The sequence below is a fragment of the Balaenoptera borealis genome, assembly GCF_965194805.1.
Source record: "Balaenoptera borealis genome assembly, chromosome: 1".
In the NCBI taxonomy this organism is placed as follows: Eukaryota; Metazoa; Chordata; class Mammalia; order Artiodactyla; family Balaenopteridae; genus Balaenoptera; species Balaenoptera borealis.
The window spans coordinates 175,272,000-175,297,061 of NC_138860.1; the positions used below are offsets into that span (position 1 = coordinate 175,272,000).

At 49.4% G+C, this 25,062-nt stretch overlaps 1 protein-coding gene across 4 annotated transcripts in view; it reads left to right on the forward strand.

Moving 5' to 3' along the window:
* The window catches only part of STPG1 (sperm tail PG-rich repeat containing 1), a 55,084-nt gene extending 30,915 nt beyond the window's left edge, over window positions 1-24,169 (forward strand). The window contains exons 6-11 of one of the 4 annotated variants that reach the window (XM_082342513.1): window positions 1,885-2,055; window positions 5,278-5,337; window positions 6,583-6,691; window positions 10,799-10,964; window positions 19,646-19,836; window positions 21,632-24,169. In XM_082342513.1, the coding sequence (XP_082198639.1) occupies window positions 1,885-2,055; window positions 5,278-5,337; window positions 6,583-6,691; window positions 10,799-10,964; window positions 19,646-19,836; window positions 21,632-21,708 (774 nt within the window). In that variant the 3' untranslated portion in view covers window positions 21,709-24,169. The other 3 variants (XM_082342511.1, XM_082342514.1, XM_082342512.1) reach the window with 3 other exon arrangements.
* Window positions 24,170-25,062: the final 893 nt, after the last annotated feature.

Sequence of the window (25,062 nt, forward strand, 5' to 3'; positions counted from 1 at the left end):
GATCCCAAATGCATGCTGCAACTAAGGAGTCCACGTGCTGCAAGTAAGAGCTTACACACTGCAACTAAACATGCCACAATGAAGATCCTGCATGCTGCAACTAAGTCCCTGCATGCTGCAACTAAGTCCCAGTCTTTTTTTAAAAGAAAAAAACCCAAAGCTAGAGAGGTTTCTTTATTGCAGACCTTCCCAGAGCATTTACTACACCAACGTGTGTTATGAATCTTCAAAATGGGAACATGGTGTGAAATTTCTCAAATTTATTTGACCCTGGAACTCTCTCCCTGCTGCCGCTACCACCAACACAACCTTATCTCACAGACCTGGAAGGCCGAGGAACACACTTTGGGAACTAGCGCTTTAGAAGAACACGCTTTGCCCACTCTGTTGGGTGACTCAGGATAGACACGCTACAAATGGCAGCACCAAGGAAGGTCTGACCTTGCCACCCTTCTTCTGTGGAAGTTAGAAGGAAAGAGCAGAGGTGTGTCTGCCCTGCTGGGCACAGCAGATTTCGGGTAGTGATTCTTCCAGAACTAACACCTCCCACAGGCATTTATCAGCTGTTCATCTTGTAGATGCGAACACATTGCTGTGACTCCTCTTGGTTCATTCTTCTTCAGAATGGGTATCTGATCCATATCCTCTCATGGAGGCGAGAATGTTGGTTCCAACACTTCGCTAGCTGAGGAAGTTCAGTGTCCTCATCTGTAAAGTGGGGATAATCATAATATCCTCGACCCAGGGTTGTCATGAGGATCCAGTGCAACACCCCCTGCAAAGTACTGGGTTAACTATTGCCCCAAATGCAAAGGTAAAGTGAGTCCAAGGCTGGGGTGACCTTACTTCTGGGAACATCAATGAATCCTTACAGTTAGGAGGAGGTGGAGCAGGGACTCGAACCCAGGTTAGACTCAGGACAGCTGAGACTCTGGAAAGAACACTCCTGCTTCTGGTGGCACATCCACCCACATTACTGGTGGTCCATGAACCAGATGGTGAGAACCATTGCCGCCTCGTACAGAGTGAAGTCGGGCGAGGGGCTAATGCCTTCCCACACCTCCCCCACTTTCTGTGCTTGTTTGTTGACCCCTGTCAAGTGGAGGAAACCCAGGGCAATGTTCTCAAGCTTTTAACCATAAAATAATGAAATTTTTTTGTTGTTGTCTTATCAGACTTCAATACTTGCCATACTATCCCAGGGTAAGGTGATGTTATCGCCTAGTTTTTATAGCTTTTGTCCCTGTTCATTTGGCAAACATTGATTCTGTTTGTTTTTTTAACTGAAAATAGTTTATCATGGCTTCCTGGAAGGAGTAGGATTGGTTTCTGTTGAAACAGCAAAAATATCGTAGAGTTTTATGAAATCAGTGATTAGGTGGTGGATAGGAGGTGTGGGTGGGAGGCAAGCCCTATGGAGCCTCGTACCTTCAAGATGTTAGAAGCAAACTTGTTATTTAGGAAATTTGGATTATTTAAACTTAGAAACAAAAAGTGAGGGTTTTACTCAAAGGAAAACCAAGGTTGGAAGAAGCAAGTCTAAAGCGTCCCATCATATAAATCACCCACCAGCTGATGAGTCAAGTATAAGTGGCCTGAAATGAGATTGGGTGGAAATGCTTTTATGGAAGAATTATCTTTGCCAAGTCCCAAACATAAGATGAATAATTAGAGTTAGTTTACAGAAGTTAACACAGGTCTGAACTTGCATTTTCCAAGAGCAAATTCTCAAAGCCCAAGGTCATTTTATCATTGTTACCTGCCAGGGTTTCACCTTTTATAAAATGTTTTTAGACCTGGTGCTCGGCACCATCTTTTTGACATCTGTCCTTCGGAGCCATAAGATACGTGATGATGTGGATTCCTTTGACTTTCTCTTCACAGTGTGCCCGATTGGACACCATCGTCTCTAAATACCCCGCAGCTAACGCGTACACTATACCATCACGTTTTGTTTCGAAGAAAGACTTCAGTAATTCCTGTTCCAGCATGTTCCAGTTGCCAAGATTCGCGAAAGTTCTCAAATTTGAAACTCCCGCACCAAACCATTACAATGTAAGAACACTGCCTATGCTTCTTAAATATATATTGAATTAATGGTTTACTAAAATAAAAGAAAGGAAGGGGGGAGCTTTGGGGAATAGCATTTACTGCAATTGGTAAGCCAGTTAGCATTTGCTGACTACCCAATGGCTACACGAGGCTCGGCAAAACTCTCATAGGGAATTTGCAGAACCCAGAGAAAAATGTGGGCAACACAGAGGTCAGTATGGAACAGTGGGAAGACCACTGCCCAGGAAAATACTTACTGCAATTACTCCTATCACATAAGCTTTCTGGGACGGTTTTCTCATCTGTAACAATGATTATATTACGTACCACTTTATCTGCAGACACTATTATATTCTTACAGGGAAAATAAACTTCTGTCTTTCCATATCAGAAAATTGGGTTTTTTAACAGCAGTGGTTCGCCATTTCCCATCACTTTGTAGTCAATGAGGCAGAATGGTGTGGTTAACAGGTAAGAGAAAGACTTAGGTTCAAATCTCGACTCTGCCATTTTCTAACTGTGTATGGCTTTGGGCAAGTCTCTTAACCTTTCAGGACTCAGTTTATTGATCTGTAAAGTGGGGTTATATGTCTACTCCATGGTGTTAATGCAAACATTAAATGAGATAGTCTAGGCTGAGTGCTTACCTAGCACAATATCTGGTGCACGAGGACTCTACAATACATGAAAACTGGTAGAACTGTCTTTAGGGAAGCCCCGTTACCTCTTGAGTTTCAATTGTAAAAGGGAATTAATTATACTTGCCCTACAGGGTTATTATAAGAAGCATATGAGACTACAAATGTGAAAACACTCTGAAATACCTAAGACATGAATTGTATGTAAGGTAGTAATATTATTACGCCATATTTAAGAATATTTTGGTCTTAGAATACTTCTAAGTTTTAAATTTCCTTTTTCTTTTATAATATTTATAAATAATATTTATTTTTCTGACTACAAAGATCCTGCCTACCTTCTACGATGAATCCAATCAATTATAACATGTTCAAAGCAATATAAGTGCCTGCTAGGCCAGCACGGTCCAAAAGGAGTATCAGTATAACCGGAGCCACATACGTCATTTAAGTTTTCCTAGTAGCTACATTTAAAAGTAAAAAGAAACAGGTGAAATTAGTTTTAATTATATATTCTATTTAACCCAATATATTCGAGATATTGCAATATCTAATCAATATAAAAATTATTAATTAGATGTTTTACATTCTTTCCCTCCTATTAAGTCCTTAAAATTCAGTGTATATTTTATACTTGCAGCACATCTGAATGTGGACCAGCCATGTCTGCAGAGCTCAATAGCTACATGTGGCCAGTGGCTACTGTTTGGGGTAGTATAGCTCTAGATACTCTTCTCCCAGGGTAATCAGAGCCTGAAAATAAGAATGATGATGATATGATGAGGCACTTTTCATGGCCTATGTGCTGTTCTGAGAGTCGTGTATTCACTTATTTCATACTCACAAGAACCCGGGAAGTGGATTCTCTTATTCTCAATTTACAGAAGAGGAAGCTGAGGCTCAGAGAGGGGAAGGGACTTGCCCAAAGTTAGCCAGCTTGAAGGGACTGTTCCCACATCGGTGAGCACGGGTGGGCGCCGAGGTATAAAGCTGGGGAGTGAGCAGAGTCCCCATGTTCCAGCCCTGCCGGGCTTCCCTTCATAAATCCTGTGGCTGCTCTGTGCCAGACCAGTGATACAGCTTAGATTCCAGTGGGGAACTCAAGACGAGAACTAGGAGACAGACAAACAAAATGATTCCTGTGGCCAGCTCTGAGGGAGACAAACAGTTAGAGCCTGAGAAAGAGAGTATGTGTAGGGTGTGGAGGTTGGCAATACCATGTACTTTAGACTGGGTGGTCAGAGAAGGTCCTCAGACTGAGACTCAAGGATTGAGGGAAGAGCCAGAGTTGGGGGAAGAGCATGTGCAAAGGTCCTGAGACAGCAAACACCTTAGCCCGTGGGGAACTGTAAGAAGGTAGCTAGAGGGAGTTTTCTGGTGGTCCAGTGGTTAGGACTCGGCGCTTTCACTGCCGTGGGCCCCTGTTCAATCCCTGGTCAGGGAACTAAGATCCTGTAAGACGCGTGGTGCAGCCAAAAAACCCTAAAGTATCTAAAGTAGAATGAACTAGGGGGGCTCGGGGGAGAGGGGACGAGGAGAGGCCAGACAGATAGGCAGGGATCAGTTCATGCAAGGCCCTAAAGACCCCAGGAGGGAGTTCGAATTTTGTTCTCTGTGTGCTGGGAAGCCCTCCTTGAAGGAGGATAGGAGGTGTGGAGTGATGTCTTTTGATGTAGCTTTTAAAAAAGACCCCTCCAGTTGCTGTGTGGAGAATGGACTGCAGTGTGGGTTAAGGGTGGATTTTGAAAAACCAGTTAGGAAGCTGTCATGCTAACAAAAGAGAGGTCGAGGTCTGGTCCAGGCAAGTGATAATGAAGGTGCTTGGCCACTGCGCCGTTGCCATTCCTGAGAGAGGGCCGGGTTCCTTGGGAGACAGACCCAAGTGCGGGCTGTCTCCGTGTGAGCGCCCCCTCTGCGTCCTCCCGGGGGCCGCTGAAGGGCACTGTAGTGTTAGCGCTTCACGCCTTCACCTCCCCAGCGCACTGCTCCTTCACCCTGGCTTCCTATCTCCGAGGCCCAGCTCAGGTCCTGGCATGCAGTAATCATGCAATAAATGTTTATGACTCCAAAGGAATAACTTCCTTTGTTAATCAAGAAATGACCGTTCCCCACGTCAGGACTCTGCCACCAGATCAATTTTACTTTGCATGGTTTTTGTTCATTATTGTTTTAATGTGGCTCTGAAAATAATACATCCTCATCATAAAATATCTTCGAACATCACAGAAACCCATGAGCCAGAAAGTGGAAGTCCCTCATCATTCTGCTCTGCAAACAAACATCAAAAACCAGGGGCAATATTGTTCATATTCTCTTCCTCCCTTGGTCCTTCCCTTGGTTTTGGGATTATGCTATCCACGGTACGCGTGCATTTTCTACTTAATTATATCTGGGATTTGTTTTTTCCCATGGGAATACAATAAATCTGCTTCATTCTTTTTTAACCTGCCAGTGGAGCTGACTCTTCTTAGTCTAATGGTGAAATCTTCCAGCGACACACACACTCAGTGTATACAAAAATGCCCCCTTTTTCTGTTGCTTTTCTGTCTGGGCGAGGAATAAAGCTGAAGTAGTGTTTTGTCTACAGGAGGCTTTTTTCAGACCTGGAGAACAATGGTTGAGTCAACTGGCGAGGAGCAGAAATGCGGTAATCCTGTTAGCCACACTGTGCTTTGAGGCTGTCAAGACCTCTCTACCTTTGCTTACTGCGATCCCCCGCTTCTCTATTGGAAGCCTGTCCCTTGGTACCTGTTATTACTTCCTCTCTGGCATCCTGGCTCTTCTCCCCGTGTCCAGTAATTAGCCTGGTCCATCTGATCTTTTTGTTTGCCCTCTCTGCAGGCAGTCTGGCCGTTAGGACCCTGGGAAAAACTAAATTCCTCCACCTTTGTCAACACAAAATCAAAATGCCATCTGCATTTCTCGAGAAACATTTTTTTTGACAAAGGAGTAGCACAGAAAATCAAGCCATCCTGGCCCCAGCAAATAGTTTCACTCGTTCAGTAAATATTCCAGCCATTGCAAGCACAATTTTTATTGCATCTTTTATCTAATGAATACAGGAGACTGACTGCAAATTAGCTTTTAAAATATTTATGATTCATCATAAGAATGATCTCAGGGTTCTTTTTTTTTTTTTTTTTTTCCAAAATTATTTTTAGAGTTCTGAACTCACTGGACACTCTCTAATGTATATTGCCTGGGTCAACCAAAATTCTAAATTTCTGGTCAGCCCAGAAAAGTCAAGACAGTGCTTACAAATCTGACCATAATCTTAAGTTACACAATTTCTTTGTATGTCCTAAATCCCTCACGTATAGAAGGATTATTTGAGCAGTGAGGAATCAGGGTGGGGATATGCAGGACTAAGTGTTCCGAAAAGAATGAAAATCGTAGAAAAAATAATGAAAATAATTTGCCTGTGTAACGTTACACACTTTTTTAAAAAAAACAGATGATTTGTGTTGACCGGCTGTCCTCCACCCCCAACCCAACAGCACTCTGCCTCTAGTCGAGCAGGGATTATCTGATCCATGTTACAGACGAGAAAACTCAAATTCAGAGAAATTAATCCGTTTGAGCAGGATGTCCTGCCCTGTGTGCGGGGAGCGAGCCCGGAAGTCAGGTCCGCCGGCTGGTTCAGGGCACCGTCCTCTGTGTTGTGTTGGGTCACCAGACACTGGCTGGCGATGACAAACTCTTCCCCCACTCCAGCTGGGGTGAAGGTGAAGGCACAGCCAGTGTGACCTTTTCCACTCACGTCCGCTCATCTTCTGAAGACACGTTTAAATTTGTTTTTTTTTTTTACCCCAAAGTGCCCCTTGTCCAGACACAACAACAAGGACAAAGAAAGGCAAGACACTGAGCACACCGTGCTTATTTTCTCCCCCAGGCCTCTGTCTCTTGCTGCAAACAGACAAACAACGTTTGTGCCCGAGCCGGGTTCATGTCCAAAACCCAGAGAGGACTTTTCACTATTACTAAAACAGGACCTGCCCCAGGTAAGCAGCTGCCTCTCACTGGCCTTGACCTAAGGCTTCCTGTACCAGATCTGATCATCAGGGCACCCATTCCTTCATAGGGAGTCTCTTTGGAAGGAGTTAGGCATTGGGGGAAGAGGGGGTGCAGGCAGGTATTGTACAAAGAGGAGAAGACTGGCTCCCCATTCAGGGGAAGAACGGCCGGCTCTGGAAATGGACCCCGGGGCGGCCTATCACATTGGCCTGCCTTCCAGACCCAGCGCACCTGCTTTGGGCAGCCAGCTGGGGAGGGGCTTCTCATGCCAGAAGTGTGCCCGTGCGCATACCCCAGGTGCCATCCCAGGCGCTGGGGGGAGGCGGGGCACACAATACGTCTTGATCCTTGGACACTCGGCTGCAATATTCCTTTCCTCCCGTGCCTACAAAGCGGCTTCATCATCTATCAACAAATGATGGGAAATAGCTCTGTTCACAGAGCACCTACTCAGTGCTAACTTTTTCCACGCGGTCCTCACACATCTGTCCTCATAGGGCCACACTCTTAGTCCTGTGTTTCAGGTGAGGAAATGGAGGTCCAGAGAGTTGAAGCAACTTGCTCAGCGTCACACAGCTAATAAATGGCAGGCCTAAGCCCAGAGGTGTCTGACTGAGGAACCTTTTAACCCCGTCATCCCAGTGTGACTTCTGAAGCCTCCGGGATTCAGGAACACACAAGGGTTCACCTGCAGATGTTTTCCCCGCTGGGCTGGGGAAAGGCATTGCACCTGTTCTGTGCCCTCAGACCTCCTCCCCGCACCAGCCTTAGTGAAAATTTTCCAGAGGGGTCTGGTGACATAGCAGTCCATACTCCAGGAGCACTGGTTAGACTAGACCTTCCCAAACAGGTCCAGAAGACCCCCGAGGGAGCTCTGGGCCCCAGAGCCCAGAGGAGGAGCAGGGAGGGTTTACCTCTGCAATCATGCTTCTCAGATGGGGGTGTGGACAAAATCACAGCGCATGTCAGATTTCAGCAAATCCAGATTGAAGTTGAGAAGATCAGTCTGAGGCTGAATAACAAAACCAGCCCTAATTAGGAGGCTAAGCCTGGCTAAAGCTCCCTGCCTTGCATCACCACAGGCAAAACCCCACCTTGTTTGTTTATACAGGAGAACAAAGCCAGCATCCCTGGGGTTTGGCCAGAGGTTCCACCAGAGAGCCTGGGGAAGTGGGCAGCTCCTCCCTCTGGGAGGGTCCCGAGGGGCCCCTTGTAACACGACAGGAAGGGGAGAGGTGGGCACCAGCATCTTTTAAGCTCCTACTGTGTGCCAGGAGCTTTCAAAACTCCATGGAGTGTTGCCTGGCACATATGTGCTCAGAGGGTGTGGGTTATCATTAATATTATTATATTCCCACTTTACAAGCAAAAATGATATATAGAAAGCAGGTGACTAGTCCAGGGTCCCACTGCTGGATTTGAATCCAGGCCCCCCCCTACATCCAACTCGTTGCCTGGTGCCTTCAGGACCCTCCCCACATCCCCCAAATTTGCCAGGGGCCACAGCCTGGGGAATCTGCTTCTCTGAGAGAAACAATCTGCTTTGACCTCTCAGAAAAATGCTGTGGTTTCTGCTTCTCCCCCTTGTGGGAAGAAGCCAGACGTGGAGCCATGATTGGCATCCCTGCTGTGTTCCGCCCGCTCAGAGTGCCCGGGCTCAGGGGCTGAGGGCCGGGTCTGGTCTGCCTTCAGTTCTGGGCAAAATGCTCACCTTTACACATTGGCTGGCTGGCTTTTCTAAAGTCTGGCTGCATCAAACACAAGGCCAAGCACTTCCCCAACGTCCTCCTCTCTATTTCTCCTTAAAAAAAAAAAGTTATTAGAACATGGGGAAACAACTATGGTAAAGTGTCACTTGAAAAACGTGGGTGACACAATGGAATCCACGCTGTGGGCCCAACACCATGAGACAGCATCCAGTGCACGATGGAAAGACCAGGGTAAATACAGCACAGAGTTCAACCCTGGTTTATTCTGGGCCGTGGGAGCATGAATGCCTTTCCCCCTTGCTTCTGCTTTTTTTTTTTTTTTTTAATTCATTTATTTATTTATTTATTTATGGCTGTGTTGGGTCTTCGTTTCTGCACGAGGGCTTTCTCTAGTTGTGGCAAGCGGGGGCCACTCTTCATCGCGGTGCGCGGGCCTCTCATTATCGCGGCCTCTCTTGTTGTGGAGCACAGGCTCCAGACGCGCAGGCTCAGCAGTTGTGGCACACAGGCTTAGTTGCTCCGTGGCATGTGGGATCTTCCCAGACCAGGGCTCGAACCTGTGTCCCCTGCATTGGCAGGTATATTCTCAACCATTGCGCCACCAGGGAAGCCCGCTTCTGCTTTTTAACATTTTTATAATCAAGCATTGCTTTAAACTATTTTTTTTTTTGGTAGGGGGAATAAAAATAAAAAATAAGTATATGTATATGTAAAAAACCCAGAAAGATAATTTGAGAGATATATACCAGTATTATAAATGCTGCTGACTGGACATCTGTTTTTTGTTTTTTTTTTTTTTGACTTAAGCATATATTGGGACCATCTTTTCATGTTATTAAAAATCCTCCTAGAACATCTTTTGTTAACGGATGCATAGTATTCCATTATCTGGTGGTACCATCAGTTAAGGAACAAATGCCCTCTTGCTGGCATTTAGATTGTTTTAAATGGATCACTCATATAAATAGAGCGGGAGCAAACATCCTTATAGCTCACAACTTGTGTACAATCAAGATTATTTCCTTACATAAATTGCCTAACGTGAAATTGCTAAGTCAAAAGGTATGTAAAATATTTAAGGTTTTTGATATTTGTGACCAAATTGCCCTTCAGCACAGAGATAATTTATCCTCCTGCTTCTATGAGAAATATGCTTTCCCTCACCTTTGCCATCATTGAGTATTACCATTTAAATAAAATCTTGCTAATATGTCCCATATTGTTGTTTTCAGTGCTTTTGCAATGAAAAAGTCGATTTTATTTTTTAAAAAATTAACTTTACAGTGTTTAGAAAATTTGAAATATTTTTCCCACCCACAATACCACCATTAATATAGTTTTTCCCACTTTTCTGGGTTCCCACCTATTTTTGTTCACATGTATCCATTTGCACATTGATATCACAGTATATACAGTATAGACTGTTAGGCTCTATTTTACTTTTCTTGCTCACCTTTATTTTCGAGAACATTGCCATAGGCTTCATGGCCTTTGCATTTACCACCCTCAGGGCTGATATTCCACCAGATTAGGCTGTTTTCCCATAACTGTGCCCTTGTACTTGGACCTTTGGGCTATTCATCGTTTCTCACACTGTAGCTACTGCTGTTGTGTACATCTTTAGGTTTAGAGCTTTTCCATTATGTTGAATAATTTCCTTAATTTCCAAGTAATAGGAAGCCAGGGTCAAAGCGTGCAGCATCTTGAAGGCCTTTGCCTAGTACTGCCGCTTTGCACCCCAAAATGCCTGCCCCCATTTACAGGGTTACTTGTTATTTAGGGTGAGACTGCTCCCTCTTTACCCCAGCTCAGATCATTCTCTTCTTCCTTAAAGCTTTGTGCACAACCAAATCACTTATATTCTGACAGTTTCTTGAGACAAGGCATGGTGGGAAAGCATGGATATTGGAGAAAGGTGGTTCTGGGTCCACATAGTAGGTGCTCAATAAATATTTGTTGATTGCATAATAGTTACTAAACAGCTACCATGTGCCAGGAACCTAAAATGTTCTTTTTCTACCATAGCCTCCCAGTTGTTAGAAGAATTATTATCCTTAGTTTATGGAGGAGGAAGCTGGGCTTAGGCCCTGGTTAGATGAATGTCCTTTGGCAAATTCCTGAATATCTCTGAGTCTATTTCCTCATGTTTAGAATGGAGGTGCTAATACCCACCTTGCAGGGCTGCCGTGAGGATTAAATGAGCTACATATGTGATGCACATACACATGTTCTCTAAATGGTGAGCGTTATTTTCAGTTATTCCAGGCCCCTTCTACTTGACCATCCTGGAGTGATACTGCGTTATAGTCATTAAATGTATTCTTACTGCTTTTTATTTATTTGAGAGGAGTTCTTTATTCTGTGTTAAAATTTCTTTCTGCTCAGGGCATTATAATGTCAACGAATCCCTTGTGAAGCAATCGCCGAAGATATTAATGTCTTGTTTTAAATCAAAAACTGGCCGTGGATTAACACTGACGTCGACAGGCCCAGGACCCGGTTATTACAACCTGAAAGGTCACACCAAAGCTCAGAAAAAGCCTCTTATCCGGTGAGTCCTGACCAACCTGATGTTTCTTCTGGAAGGTGGTTCTGGGGAAGGACCCGAACCTGGGGAGAAAAAGAAGGGGTGTCACAGCTTGGCAGACACAGGCCGAGTTGGTCTCCTGGGGCCCTTGCTGACACATAGCAGGTGCTCAAGAAATACTTGTTGAATACGTAGTATTTTTTTTTGCGTGTGTGTGTGTCTTCGTTGCTGCACGCAGGCTTTCTTTAGTTGTGGCAAGCGGGGGCTACTCTTCCTTGCTGTGCACGGGCTTCTCACTGCAGTGGCTTCTCTTGTTGTGGAGCACGGGCTCTAGGCGTGCGGGCTTCAGTAGTTGTGGCTCGCAGGCTCAGTAGTTGTGGCTTGCGGGCTCTAGAGCGCAGGCTCAGTAGTTGTGGCACACGGGCTTAGTTACTCCGCGGCATGTGGGATCTTCCCGGACCAGGGGTTGAACTCATGACCCCTGCATTGGCAGGCGGATTCTTAACCACTGCACCACCAGGGAAGCCCCGGATACGTAGTATTTATTGAGTAACTACTGCATGCCAGGAACTTAACATCTTCTTCAATGATCATAACAACTTTTTTTTTTAATTTATTTTTTTAATTTATTTTATTTTTGGCTGCATTGAGTCTTTGTTGCTGCACGTGGGCTTTCTCTAGTTGTGGCGAGCAGGGGCTACTCTTTGTTGCGGTGCATGGGCTTCTCATTGCGGTGGCCTCTCTTTGTTGCAGAGCACGGGCTCTAGGCGCGTGGGCTCAGTAGTTGTGGCTCGTGGGCTCTAGAGCGCAGGCTCAGTAGTTGTGGCGCACGGGCTTAGTTGCTCCGCGACATGTGGGATCTTCCCAGACCAGGGCTCGAACCCGTGTCCCCTGCACTGGCAGGCGGATTCTCAACCACTGCACCACCAGGGAAGCCCCCATAACAACTATTGTAGGAATGATTATTCTTACTTCATAGAGGAGGAAGCCAGGCCTCAGCGAGGCTGAAAGGCTTGCTAAGTCCACACAGCTAACCTGAGACGCCCCTGGGACTCAGGCTCAGGACTGTTTGGATCTGCCAACATTCCCCATGTTGCTGTACTCTCCTGGTGCTGATATTATTCTATTTTTATAATATAAAATCTCCACTGGGGTGGCAGGATATACGAAAGTGGTGAATCTCATAGCTTTGTACTGATAGGTTAAAAGCCTAGACTTTGGAGTTGGTCAGACCTGCTAGATTTGAACCTCAGCTCTGCTCTATTCATGCTGTGTGACCATCAGCACTGTGCTAACCCCTCTGAGCCTGCATGCCCTTGGTTGTAAAGTAAAGTGGGGATAATTTATCTGAAAGTTGCTTTCTGATTTTAATAATATATTTGATATAGTAGGTACAAATAGTGAGTCAATAACACAAATTTTAAAAGACAGGGATTTGTGTTACTTTCTTTAATCTCCTGTACATTTAATGTTACTTTCACCTCAGAGGCTCAAAAATTCACAGGGCTTAATATTCCTCAAATGGGTCTAGAACTTCTAGAACTAAGTGCCACTAAGGTCAGCCGTCCTGTCACTCTCAACAGGATTGGCTGTTGGGAGGGCTGACCAGCGGGGCTGGGACTAAGGGTATAGCCACCTGGGACCCTCCAGAGAGGTCAGGCAGCTGGCTGGGCGCATAGCCACAGGGGGTCAGAAGCCTGGGTGGCCCGGGGAGGCTGGCAACACAGGGTCTACTCGGACCATCAGCTCAGGGCAAGGGGTCAGGGGTAAGGGAGAGGTGCAGGACATGAGCCTGCTGAGTCCAACCCAGGACCTGGGGAAGGGATTCAGACCTCAGATGGAGTCCACCCGCTGAGTCCCTTCTGCCCTTCGGATCTGGGTTTCTGCAGGTTGACCCTTCATAGGCTGCAGGACTCGGGACCGGGGCGGGAAAGTCTCCAGGAACAGGCTCTCTCCAAACGTCAGGGACTTCCTGCCTCCGGGTTGGCTTGGGCACCACTATGCACAACCTTTCCCTATGCTGCCCCCAAATGGAGTGGGAGAGAGGACAGGCTTAGGGGTTAGCAGACCTGAGTGAGAATCACAACTCTGTCTCTAGCAGAGACTTCTCCTCCCTGAGCCTCCATGTTTCCATGTATTAAGTGAAGATAAGAACCTTATCTCATGGGGGTTCTGTGAGGATTAGATGAGAAAGTGCTTGAAAATAGCTCTCACTCTTCTTATTACAGCAGCTATTATTCTATATCCTAGAGAGGATATATGATGATAGTGGATGCAGCTGTTTTGTGGCATGGAGGCTCAAGCCCCCACCCTGACTCTGGAAGCTTCTTCAGGGAAACGATGAGAGGAGAGTGAGGAACCCTCGGTGTTTAACCGCTTTCCCCAGAGCAGTGTCATTTGGCCTGCATCCGAGTTTGGACCAGTGCTTTGAAATAGCCTCATTTTATGGCATTTGCATCTGTCAGTCAGCAGGCCCTGGAGGTTTCTGGTGCTGTGCTGAGGGCTATGGGGGAGCCCACGTGGACAGAGCACCATCCATACCTTCAGGCTCACCTGGCAACAACTCCAGAGCAAGGCAGAGGAACGTGCCACAAAACGCCGGATCGTGTGGGCCCCAAGGTTGCATGACCACACCGCCCCCCCAAGGGCGCCAGCTTTCTGGTGGGAGCAGTGCAGTAGTGCTGGTGTGTCTGGGGGTATCTGGGGCGCATTGGCTCTCTGTGATGCTTCGTGAATGGTAGATCCTCGGTTAATAAACCTAGGAAGCACTGCGTACAATCCCTCTGCCCCTGGGTGCATCACAGTATACATGAGCTTATTAAAGGCTCTGAGAAGGCCCGCAGTAAAGAGACCTGTCAAACCCAGTGTCTCTTAAACTTGGGTTCACCCTGGTGAGTGGACAGTGCCCCAGCCTCCACGGCAGGCTCTGCGGTCTGGGGCTGCTCTCAGCGCCTCCCTGGGCCTTTGTTTCTCCATGTGTGAAAAGAGGGGAAATCTTTCCATTTCTCACACTCTGTGACCCCAGCTTCGCTCACCATGTCACTTCGGAGAGCGTATGGAGGCAGTGAACATGGGGCCAGCCAGGACCCACAGAGGAAGTCCAGTATATATTGTTGAGTTGACATGGAAAGGATGAAGTTGAGAAATCTGTAATTTCATTTAAAAGCAAAGAGATAAAACTAAAGTGTGCTGTTGTTTATTCCAAAATAGCATCCATCCGTTTATGTGGGATGATGGAGAAAGGGATGTAATATAAAGAAAAGATACAGCCGAATATGATAGTATTGAAGGAGTATCCAAACTCCAGTCTCTCAAATTCAAATTCTGTTTCCTTTCCTGTGACCCTGGAGGGAAGAGAGGGGCAGGAGCACCTGAGGGCCCATCCTGGGGTTGTCAGGCCCCGGAGAAGGTCTGCGTTGTTTCCTCCCCATCGATATGCTGAGATTTTGTCCACAAAAAGCCTAATCATACTCAGATCTCCGGGGGCTGCATGGGGCAGTGGTGGAGAATCTGAGGATCACCACAGTGTTTCTTTCGTGGAAGCACGGGCTGCCCAGGTGTCACACGCATGTGACAGGACGTGAGGCCTGCCCTTGTTTCTCCTGCTTGCAAGTGTGTGGCTCCCCATTCATGGGTGGGGTTCCAGTTTGCAAAAATGATATTTCGGCGCTGCTTTCTTCAGGATGCAGGGAGAACCGGGGGAGATGTTAATTCTCGCTGGGGTCGCTGGTGCCGTGTTACCGACCCCTGCTGGCCTCCTGAGCTGGGAACCGGCTGCAGAGGCCGTGGCACCGAGGGCTTTAGCACAGGCAGGGAGTCAGGCCGCTGAAACTCCCGCCTTCCCCTCTCACCAGCCCTGGGAGGCTGTGGGTAGGGGCGTGGGGGGGAGGGTCACTTAACTCCCTGGGAATTCAAATTCATCCTCTGTGAGTTGGGGCAAGCACACTTTACAACAGGCTTGCAAGGATAAAAAAAGACGACCCGCATAACTCACCAGGTCTGGCAAACTGTAAGCTTTTGACGTGCGTGATTTGTACTTTTATCGAAACGTGTGAGCGAGCCCTCTGCACTCACCTGATGTTTCTTGAGTGGCCCCGCAGCACAGATGCTGTGAGGGGCTGTAGGGTTGTTGGCGTGGCCATTTCTGGGCTCCTCAGCTGAAGAACACGTCACAGAGTGTCTCTTTGTTATGGCCACGTTGCTGACTCAAAAGCTAAGAGGATTTACCAGCTTCCAGGGGGTCTCTGGGGGAGGCTATCAGCCAGGGTTTCACTTCTGTAGGTCTTCAGCATCCGTCACAGCGATGACTCAATGGATCAGGGTGAGTCAGGGGAAGGGCTTTTGGAGATCAGAATACTTCCTCCTAGGTGCTGCCTTCCAACTCACGCCAGCAGGGAGGTGAAACACCCACTGACATCTTTCTAACCCTTGATCTGCTTCCTGGAGTTTTTAAACCACTGGTTTTGCTCAGACACGCTGTCCTGTCACAGCCAGAGCAGAAGAATCAAGCCCCGTCGGCCCCACTCCAATTTGGGTAATTACATTGGACCCACCTAAAGTTCCCCTGGGATTTTCAATTAGATATGGGATGCTTCTTCCCAAGCAGCTGTAATCTGTCACCCACTACCCTGTTAAACAGATACCGCATTCCACCCCAGAGGCAATCGGCTGTCCTTTAATGATGAGAAAAAAATTGCCCCTTTATCCCTCCCGACCCTGGGAATCCCTGAGGCAGAGTGAATCTGTGCCTGGGAGTGTCCCGAGGGTCTCAGATGCCCTCCCCAAGTGACCTGCTGAGTCCTCTGAGACATTCATTATTCTTTGGTGATTTGCAAACAACTCACACTGGAAGCTGCAAACACAACTTAATCCAGTTGTAGCCAACTCAGAGCCTTTGACAGATGTTTTTTTCCACGGGGCAGGACCAGGTTGGCTTTTAACACTGGGCGATGAGGCTCATAAAAGCCCTGGTTACAATGCACTGTGGCTGCCCTGGGTTTGATTCAGTCTGACCTCAGTGATCTGCCCAGCCCCATGATGACATGGAAGGACCAGCCCTGGATGAGGATAAAACTGTCAGGTGGGGTTCAGATGCCTGGGCTCCCCTACTTGCTTCAACCCCTCTGCTTCTCTCTGCAGTTAGGCAAATGTCCTCGGGAATAGGGACCAGGGCCTCAGTGATGGATAAGACACCATCCCCTGCATTAAAGAGCTAGGCAAGTAAAAAGCATAGAAAAGTAATGTGTCTTGTGCAGAGAAGAGAAGAATGGCTACAGTGTATTGAGGGGCCAGCTTCCCCCTGCTCAGAGTTTTCACAGACTTTCTACAGCATCATCTTCCAACTCTCCCACGGGTCAGGATTGTTACATAGAGTTTACAGGGGACACAGACTCTTCTGGGTGGTAGAGCAGAGGGTGGAATCCAGGTTCATCTGACTCCAAAACCGGTGCTCCTCTATGGAGCCCAGGAAGGGAGGCGGGGAAGGGGGAGGATTGTGGCCGGGGGAGTTTCCCTGGAGGAGGTGAGAAGCAAAGAGGGAATCAGAGTTGGCAGGGAAAGGAGGTGCTCCTGGCAGAAGGAACAGCACGGCAAAGGAATGGAGTCGTTGGACAACGCTGTGCTGGGTATTTCTGGTCACTTCTTTTTTTTTCTTTTGGCCGCACAGGGTAGCCTGTGGGATCTTAGTTCCCCAACCAGGGATCGAACCCGGGGCCACAGCAGTGAAAGCGCAGAGTCCTAACCACTGGACCACCAGGGAAGTTCCTGCGCTGGGTGTTTCTGGGAGGTGACCTGGGAGTTAGGCTGCATTGAGAGCCCACTGGTAGGAGTTTTCCTTTAGCTCCTCCTCAGGGCCTGTAAGGGGGGTTGGTTGGAAACCCAAGTGAACAACCCAGAATTCACGGGTGGAAGGAGGCTTGAAGGCGGTCCAGGGGCTTAGCCTCTGGCTCCTTGTGCCCCAATCCCGGCCCCATGGAGCACGACTTGTCCCTCTTCCAGGGTTTTGCCCCTGCTGTTTCCTCTGTGGGAAATGCCCCCATCTCCACCTTTTCTACCCGAAGAATTCCTGCTTACCTTTCAGAGCAAATGTTACCTCTTCTAGGGTAGATTTCTGGATTCACCCAGTTGGAATTAGTCTCTCTCACCTCTATTCTAACATTTCATGTTAAAAAAAAAAAAGGTACCAGTAAAGCACTCGTTAATCTTCATAACAACCCTGGGAGGCAGGTATTATTATCCACCATTTTACAGATAAAGAAACTGAGGCTTAGGGAGATTAAGAGACTTTTCTAAGGATGCACAGCTAGTGGATGGGGAAGCAGAGATTCAAACTCAAGTCTGTCTGAGTGCAAAGCCTGTAAGTTGTCACCGGTCATGATTGTCACTGGCAGTGGATTGATTGTCAAGCCCTCCGGGGCATTCAGGGTCTGTGTGTTAGCACAGAACAGTCTGGACACCCCAGAGTACCTGGCACAGAGCTGCACACGGGGCTGACACTGTCCGAAGATCCAGGGAGCTGAGTTGGTGGGGCCAAGCCTCTCCTGGGCATGTGGATGGAGGGGAGTGTAAGGGACCTGTCTCACTCACTCTCAGCAAGAATCTGGTGAGACGCTGACCCCCGCTGCCCAGCTCCCTGCAGGCTGTCCCTGGTCAGGAGAGTAGACATCTCACAGTTTCCTCAAAGACTCAGGGTGACCCGGACCCATGGAGTAAGCTCATGCGGTGGTTGGCTTATTTCACCTCTAACTTCCAGGAATCAAGCCTGTCTCTCAATGTTCAAATTTCTGAGGGTGCTCTGAAGGGGTGATGCAGCCGGAACAAGGAGACGCCAGCTTTTGTTTGTAAGGGGAGAGTGGTGGATCACACACTGTAACCAGTTCTTCCACGCAGACTGGAGGGAAAGAAAGGAGGCAACGTTTTCCCCCCTTTTCCTGTGGACACCTTTATCCTAAGTATACACATCCAAGCCAGCTCTTCCTCCATCCCAAGATGTGAGCCTCTAGCAGGCAGCCTCCAGCAGCCTCCGCTGGCAGTGGGAGTGTCCACCCTGCCCCAAGGTAACTCTGGTGAGAGGCCCCCTAACCTCACTTTCCTGAGGCTCCGTTGCCCGTCCAGGCAGCGGATGGTGGTGCTGCAAGGGATCGTCGTAATAACACACCTGCTTTTACTGAGCACTTACTGTGTTCGGACGCTCTGCTAGGCACCTTACATAGCTTTTCTCCAGTCATGAACCCGCATGTAAGGAGTGAGTGTTACTGCTCCTTGTTGCCAGGTACAGAGAGGTCCAGGCACTTGGCTGCCTGGTATTCAGACTCAGGTCTGTGTGAGTCTAAAACTCGAAAATTCTCCTCTGCCACAATGCCCTCCCCATCTTGCTAGCCACCAAGACTTGAGTTCCAGTGCTGGCATTACCACGAACCTGCTCTGTGACATTGGGTGACTCACTTTCTCTCTCTGGGCACCAACTTCTTAAGCAAAATAAGGATGTTGGGTAAGACATCTCTAGGTCTCCTCTAGCTCTCCGAGTCTAAGAATGCCTCTGCTTCAGAAGGTGTTGGCCAAAGGGCAGCAGAGTTCCGGTGGCTGGGCATCCCACTTCCCTCCTCTGTTTGGATGGGTTGGCTTTGAGCTGTGGTGAGTCTCCTGGGGCCATTCAAGGCTCTGAGAAATCTTTCTTTCATTTTGGTGAGAGACCTTAGAAAAAGCTTCAGATGTGAGGCAGAAGTGGGCAGCCCTTCTATTGCATGGCCAGGAGGGTAGGGCGTCCCCGTTAACAATCCCAGGATTCCTGGGCAACCCAGTGGACCTCTCTGAATCAAGGCCAGATGGGAGGTCACAGCTGGAAGGACCTCAGAGGTCGTCATGTCCAACCCCCTCATTTTACAGATGGGGAGACTGAGTCCCAGAGTGAATTAGTAACAGAGTGAGGGCTCGAATACAGGTTCTCTCTTTCATTTATTCTCTCAATAACAGGCTTAAAAGACTCCCTTTCCTGAAGGGGGGAAGACAGACCTGAAAACAACTGCAATCTAAGTGGTGATCATTATTCAGAGGTCTCTTGATTTCCAGCCCAGTATTTTTCCACTCCTACATCCTGCCTTGCCAAAAAGATGTTTAATAAGTTTCTGAGATGTCAGTGCTGGAATGGCCTCTAAAGATCTACTAGTCTTGGGATGGCAAATCCTTGGAATCTGGGATGCCTCTTCCCATTTCCTGGCCATGGCAGACATCATAAGTGGCTCACCAATGCTCTTCCCATAGAGTCCAAACGAGGCCTCAGTTCTTTACATGGAGCTCCAGCCAGGCACTACCAAGCGATCAGAGTTGGCACATGGCATCGATGCCTTCTGCCATTCCTGATCAGCTCAACGACATCCGTCATCCACAACGACAAATGTACTGAGCTCTCACTTTGTGCTGGGCCCTGTCCTGACTACCGTGTTTTAGGTGTGTCATCTCCTTTAACCCTGAAAACAAGCCTACGGGGTAGGTACCGTTATGATTGCCCTTGTGCAGGCGAGAAGACTGGGGTCCAGGGTCCCCAGATCACCAGCAGTGGAGCCGGAAGAAGAAACAGGTCTCCCAGTGCCTCATCCAGTCCTCTCGCAAATGGCTGGGCGCTGGGCAGGTCCTGGCTATGTCGAAAAACTGCCATTTCTCCAATAGACTGATTTAGTGACATCTTCCCATTTTTGTCTTTTCTGAAGGAGAAACCCCATCCTAAATTTCTCTGCCCAGCCTTTGCCTCTGCCCCCGAAGCCACCTCTTCCAGGCCCTGGGCAGTATGAGATCGTGGACTACACGGGGCCCCCCAAGCACTTCATCTCCAGTGCATCCTTCGTGTCCAACACCAGCCGGTGGACAGTGGCGCCGTCCCAGCCAGGCCTGCCCGGCCCAGGTCAGAGGATTGCTTTCAGTGATTGTAAAAACCAAACCTGGAATTGTTTGTCATTCCTGGGCCATCAAATACCACTGATTTATAGGCTGTTTGCCAAACAGTTTACAGGGGTTAGAGTGGATCTAGAAGACTTTTCAGCTTACACTTTCAGAGTATGAAAGGTGGGTTTTTTTTTTTTTTTTTTTAATTTATTTTTTTAAGGTGAAAGGGCTCTTAGAGATGATCCAGGTCAGGGATTTATAACTGAGGACTATGACTGTTTCAAGAGACACGAAGCTGGGCTCCAGGGGGTCTGTGACCCTGAAATTGTCTGCAGATTTGGAGCACGCAGATATTATTTTCTGGGGAAAAGAGCCATAGCTTTTGTCTAAAAAGTTCATGTTCTTAAGAATGTTGAAATCGCGGGTCTAGTCTGGCGGGGTCACCTCCCAGATGGGAAAGGCCCGGAGAGCAAGGTGTCATAGCCCTGTGGAGGGTGAGTGGAGGGCAGAGGCCCAGACTCTCCCCCCTCGACGCCTTGTCTGTCACGAAATAAAACAGGGCTCCACCCGAGCAGCTCTTTCAAGCCGTATAGTTACGCCCAGGATCTGCCTGAGAGCTGATAGTCTGAGGGACTTGTTCCAGTGGGTGGTCCCTGCACTCCCCTGCCTACTTGGAGCCCCTAGCTAGTTACCACCCCCAACACTGGCCAGGGTTTATGGCATTGGGGGATGACAGGTGTGCTGATGGGCTGGTGGCGTGGGAGGGGGAAGGCAAGGGCTGAGGTGGCCGCCAGGCCTGTGAAAGTCAGGCTCTCAATCAGCATCGCGGATGCTCCCACACTGCGTTGGCAAAGATGACTGAGGCTCAGCGCTGGCCCCCCGAGGCGTCCCCTTCCCTCCACACACACAGGTGAGTAAAATGTAAGGTAGGCGGGACAGGGAGAATATCATTCTCATGGCTCTGTCCTTGGAAACGTAGTGATAAGCCAATAAGATGGCAGAGGTTTGACCTACGGGTCATCTGGTCAGTCCAGGCAGAACTCAGCTTGGTCCCGCAAATGTACGAATGCCCCATGGAGTGGTGGTGCCAGGACCCCGGAGACCAGCCGGATCCTCGTCTGACCCTGTTTGGCCCAGTCCTCTAGGAGCTTTCTCCGAGCATCTTCTCCACGCGGGCACCTGGAGTGCAGGTGCAGGCCAGGGCCTGCGGCTGTGATCACCTAGGCCAAGGTGGGCTTCCCTGAGGACCTCCCAGAGTAAGTGCATGCAAACATCTGCCTTCTTGGCTTCCAGTGGGCGCAGGTCTACCTGGACCCCTCAGCAGCTTCCTGAGGGTGTACCGGAGGCCGTGCACGGCCCTCGTGAACAAATCAGCATCAACGCGAGAGTTTCCAGCCACGCCGGGTTGTGGTTCCCAAGCCCTGCGTGGTCCTGGCTGCTATTGTGATGGCTTTCAGTTTTCCGGAAATTTCTGAACTAAATCAAAGCAAAACCGCATTAAGCTGACACCTTGCTTCTATAAGAGTATTGCTCTATTCATTTCTTTTCAAATTTCCTACAAAACTCTTTTGTAAATTTTCTTCTGTTAAAAAAGTTAGTGAGTTGAAGAAGGTGGGGAGCCGGAGTTCGAGTCCCGCCTGGGCCAGTTCAGAGCCGGACGACCTAGGGCCAGTCCCTCCCTCCCTGTCTCCCCACATGTCAGGTGCAGGGGCCGGGGCAGGGGTTCCGCCGGCCTCACGCGCTCCGACGCCGGGTGCCAGGACCTTGAGAACTGGCCTTTTCCCTCTCAACACTCTCTCTTTCTCCTCTCACAGCCACATACAAGCCGGAATTCCCTGGAAAGCAGTCCTTTCTCTACAATGAGGACAAGAAATGGATCCCAGTGTTGTAGTCACCTCATCCGAGCTCAAGGAGACCCCCCCGGCCACCAGCTCTACCCCCAGGCACCCCGGACGGTCATTCAGAGAGCGCCCATCTCGTGTGTGACGGCTGATGACTTGGGACGGCCTTGCCCCCAGCCTGGTGTTACAGCTGACCTGCCGTGCTTGTCCTTGTTCTGAGCTGCCCCCTGGAGCGTGGACCCCCACCCCACGGACCCCAGTGGATCCCTGAGCAGAAGTGAGGACCTGACAGAGCCCCCTTGGTTACTTGGCCACGTGCCCTCCGGCCTGGCTTGGCCCGCCTCCCCTCAGCCTTCAGAGCTCATGCAGCTCGGGATCCAGGAGGAGGTGGCCGATGGCAGATGCCCCGTCTGGAAGCCTGATGCTGAGCCAGGGCTCCGGGGCCACAGGGTGGGCGGCGCAAGGCCGTGGCCCCGGCACACTCCCACGCTCTGGCCTTGACCTCCAGACTCCTCCCGGAGTTCCAGGAGCCGGGAAGGCCCACAGGCGCTGTGACAGGGACCTGAAGGGGTTGCCTGGCCCTCGCCCCCAGCTCAGCCTTCGTGTCTCGCCCTAGGAAGAGCATGGCAGCATCACCGTGGTCACGTGAGCTCTTCACCCACTTTCAGGAGAGGCCTCCACGTCCATTTGTTGGCTCCGTGCACAAGGGGCAGATGTGGGCAGGACCCTCTGGGGCCAGAGCCCTGGGCACAGCGGCTGAGGGGCGCCTGCAGGTTCTTACTTTTGCCCGGCCTTTCCCCTTCCCTGGCCTGGTCTCCGTCCCTCCCACCTCGTGCTCAAGTTCAATATGATCTTTAATGGATCCTTTCTGGCCCGCCAAGTCGGTCCCCCTCAGCAAGAGGACAAGATTCTCAAAGAACCAAGAGGAACTGGAGTTAACCACACATCCCCTCCTTCCCCAACTATCCACGTGTCTTGGGCTTTTGTAAGTGGAAGCCTCTTGTGCCACCTCCCTCCCCTCCGCGTGTCCCTCCCTTGCCCTTGGCTTTCTCCTTTGACTTCCCTCCGTGACTGTTAGTCCAGAACTGGCCGCTGACTGCCTCTCCCTTCAGGGAGGGGCGGGTGAGGAAGAGGGAGGGAGAAGGATGGAACAACGGGTCCAGTTAAAGAGTTCTCATGTCTCACCAAAGCTGGCCTTGTTGTGAACCAGATTCCCGCAAGTGCCCCACTGCTTTGGGATGACCGGGAGGCAGCCTGGAGCACGGCGCCAAGAGCGTCCAAGGTCTGGACCTACAGGTGGACACCTTGTGCTGCGTCCGCTCAGGTCCTTAGCTTCTCCTAGAGGTCAAGAGGTGGATCCGAATTTGGAGGTTCAAGGTCAAGCACTTGCAGGGTTGGGTGGGCAAGGCAAGGGAGCAAGACAGGTGAGGCGAGAGGAGGTCCAGGAGCTGAGAATGCTGCCCATCTAAAGGCCAGCTACCTGTTGCCACATCTGCAGACTTTTCAAAAGAACCTGGGAAATTTTAAAATGTGCAACTTCTTGATCGGAGATGTCAACAACCATATTTCAATTAAAAATTTTTTGTTCAGGCTAAAGGAAACTCTTCTGCTAACCATCAGTTGTCCACTTCGGCGCTAGAAATTCTGGAAGACCCCTTTAAGGCTGACACTTGAAGCTGCACCTTTCTTTGAACCCAGACTCTTGACAATAGGGCCAGACCTGAAAGCCTTGGCTTTTAGGTCCCTCTGACCCTAGGAGACCTTAGCAGGCCACTGGGCTGGAAGCAGCCAGCCCTGGGATCACTGCAGGCAGATGCTTGAGGGACTGCATAGAAAACAAGACAGGCCGCTCCTCCCTGGGGCAGCTGGGCTGAGCACCAGCAGGTGAGGACTGTCTCTATAGAAACCCCTCCAAGTGGGGTCAGGAAAGCGGAGACTCTGGGAGGAGAATGGCAGGGCTGCTCTTGGCCAGTTGGAATCGGGGTATTCCATAGAAGACACGGCTGGAGCTGAGGCCCTGAGCTCAGAGGGTCTGCCTGGGTTGTACCCAGCCTCTCTGAAGATGTCATAGGCTGCTCACAGCTCTGTCCAGCCCTGTGGTTCTCAAACCCCATCTGTATGGTAGGATCACTTCGGGAGCTGTTATAGAGACTGCCCAGGCCCGACCCTCAAAGTTCTGATCTGAGGCAGGGTCTGGGCAGTGGTATCTTTATTAACATTCTTGGTGTGATTGTTAAGTGTCTAGTTAGGGTTAGGATGTACTGATAGTATTTTCCAAAATTGAATGTGCATGCAAATCACTTGGAGATCTTATTAAAAGATCTCGGGTGGGGCCCGAGAGTCTACGTATTTTTTCTTTTTTCTTTTGAATTGAGATATAATTGAAATATAACGTTGTATTAGTTTTAGGTGTTGTTCTAACGAGCTCCCAGGTGATGCCGATGCTGCTGGTCCGTGGACCACACTTAGAGCAGCAAAGGTCTAGTAAATACACCTAATTGTTGAACTCTTCATCTGGCCCTCCATGTGTTCATCCAACTGCCTGTCGACCTATTTATCCTTCCCTCCCTCCCTCCTTCTTTCTCCTCATTATTTGTCCATTCCCTCACTCCTGCGTTCCTCATCCATCCTTTCCTCCCCTCACTCACTCGCTGTCTACCGTGCAAAGCTACCTGCAGGCAGGGGATGGCAATTCCTCCAGCCACCAGCTGCCTTTGTAGTGACCCCCGTTTAGAGAGGACTTACCTTCACTCCTTTCACCTTTCCACTCTTTGGAGAAGGACAACCCTGGAATGGCTGCTGTCGGGCTCAGGAGCTGCCCTTTGCTCCCCGACCTTCTCTGAGGGCAGGGCAGAATTTCCTCAAGCCTTTCAGAGCTCTCTTTGCTTGAGGTCCAAATGGCCTTCCTAGGCATTGACGGCCTCATCTGCTGTCTGCTCGTGTGGAGGGGAGAGAAATGGGCCCTGGCGTCTTGGCTGGAGGCCGTGGGTGAAGGTGGATGTGGAGCTGCAGGCCTCACGCCTGAGCTTGGCAGCAGGCTTTGCACTGGTCCCCAAAGTTCCCTGTGTGCATTAGTCCCGCCAGACACTGGCAGGTTGCAAAGGCAGCAAGGCCTATGGAACGACGGCCATAGCGCAGTGGTTCTCGACCTTGAGTGCACATTGTAATCACCTGGGGGGCTTTAAAAGTACTGAGGCCTGGGCCCCAACCCCAGAAATTCTGATTTAATTTCTACAGGGTGTGGTCTGGGCAGTGGGGATAAAAGCTGCCTAGGTGATTTCCATGTGCAATCAAGGTTGAGAAGACCGCCGTCCTGCTTCTGGCGGCTCTGGAAGGAAACGAACAGACGCGGGACACCTCTGCGTGCCTGGCCACGTGCTGATACTCTGCATACGCTCTGCCAT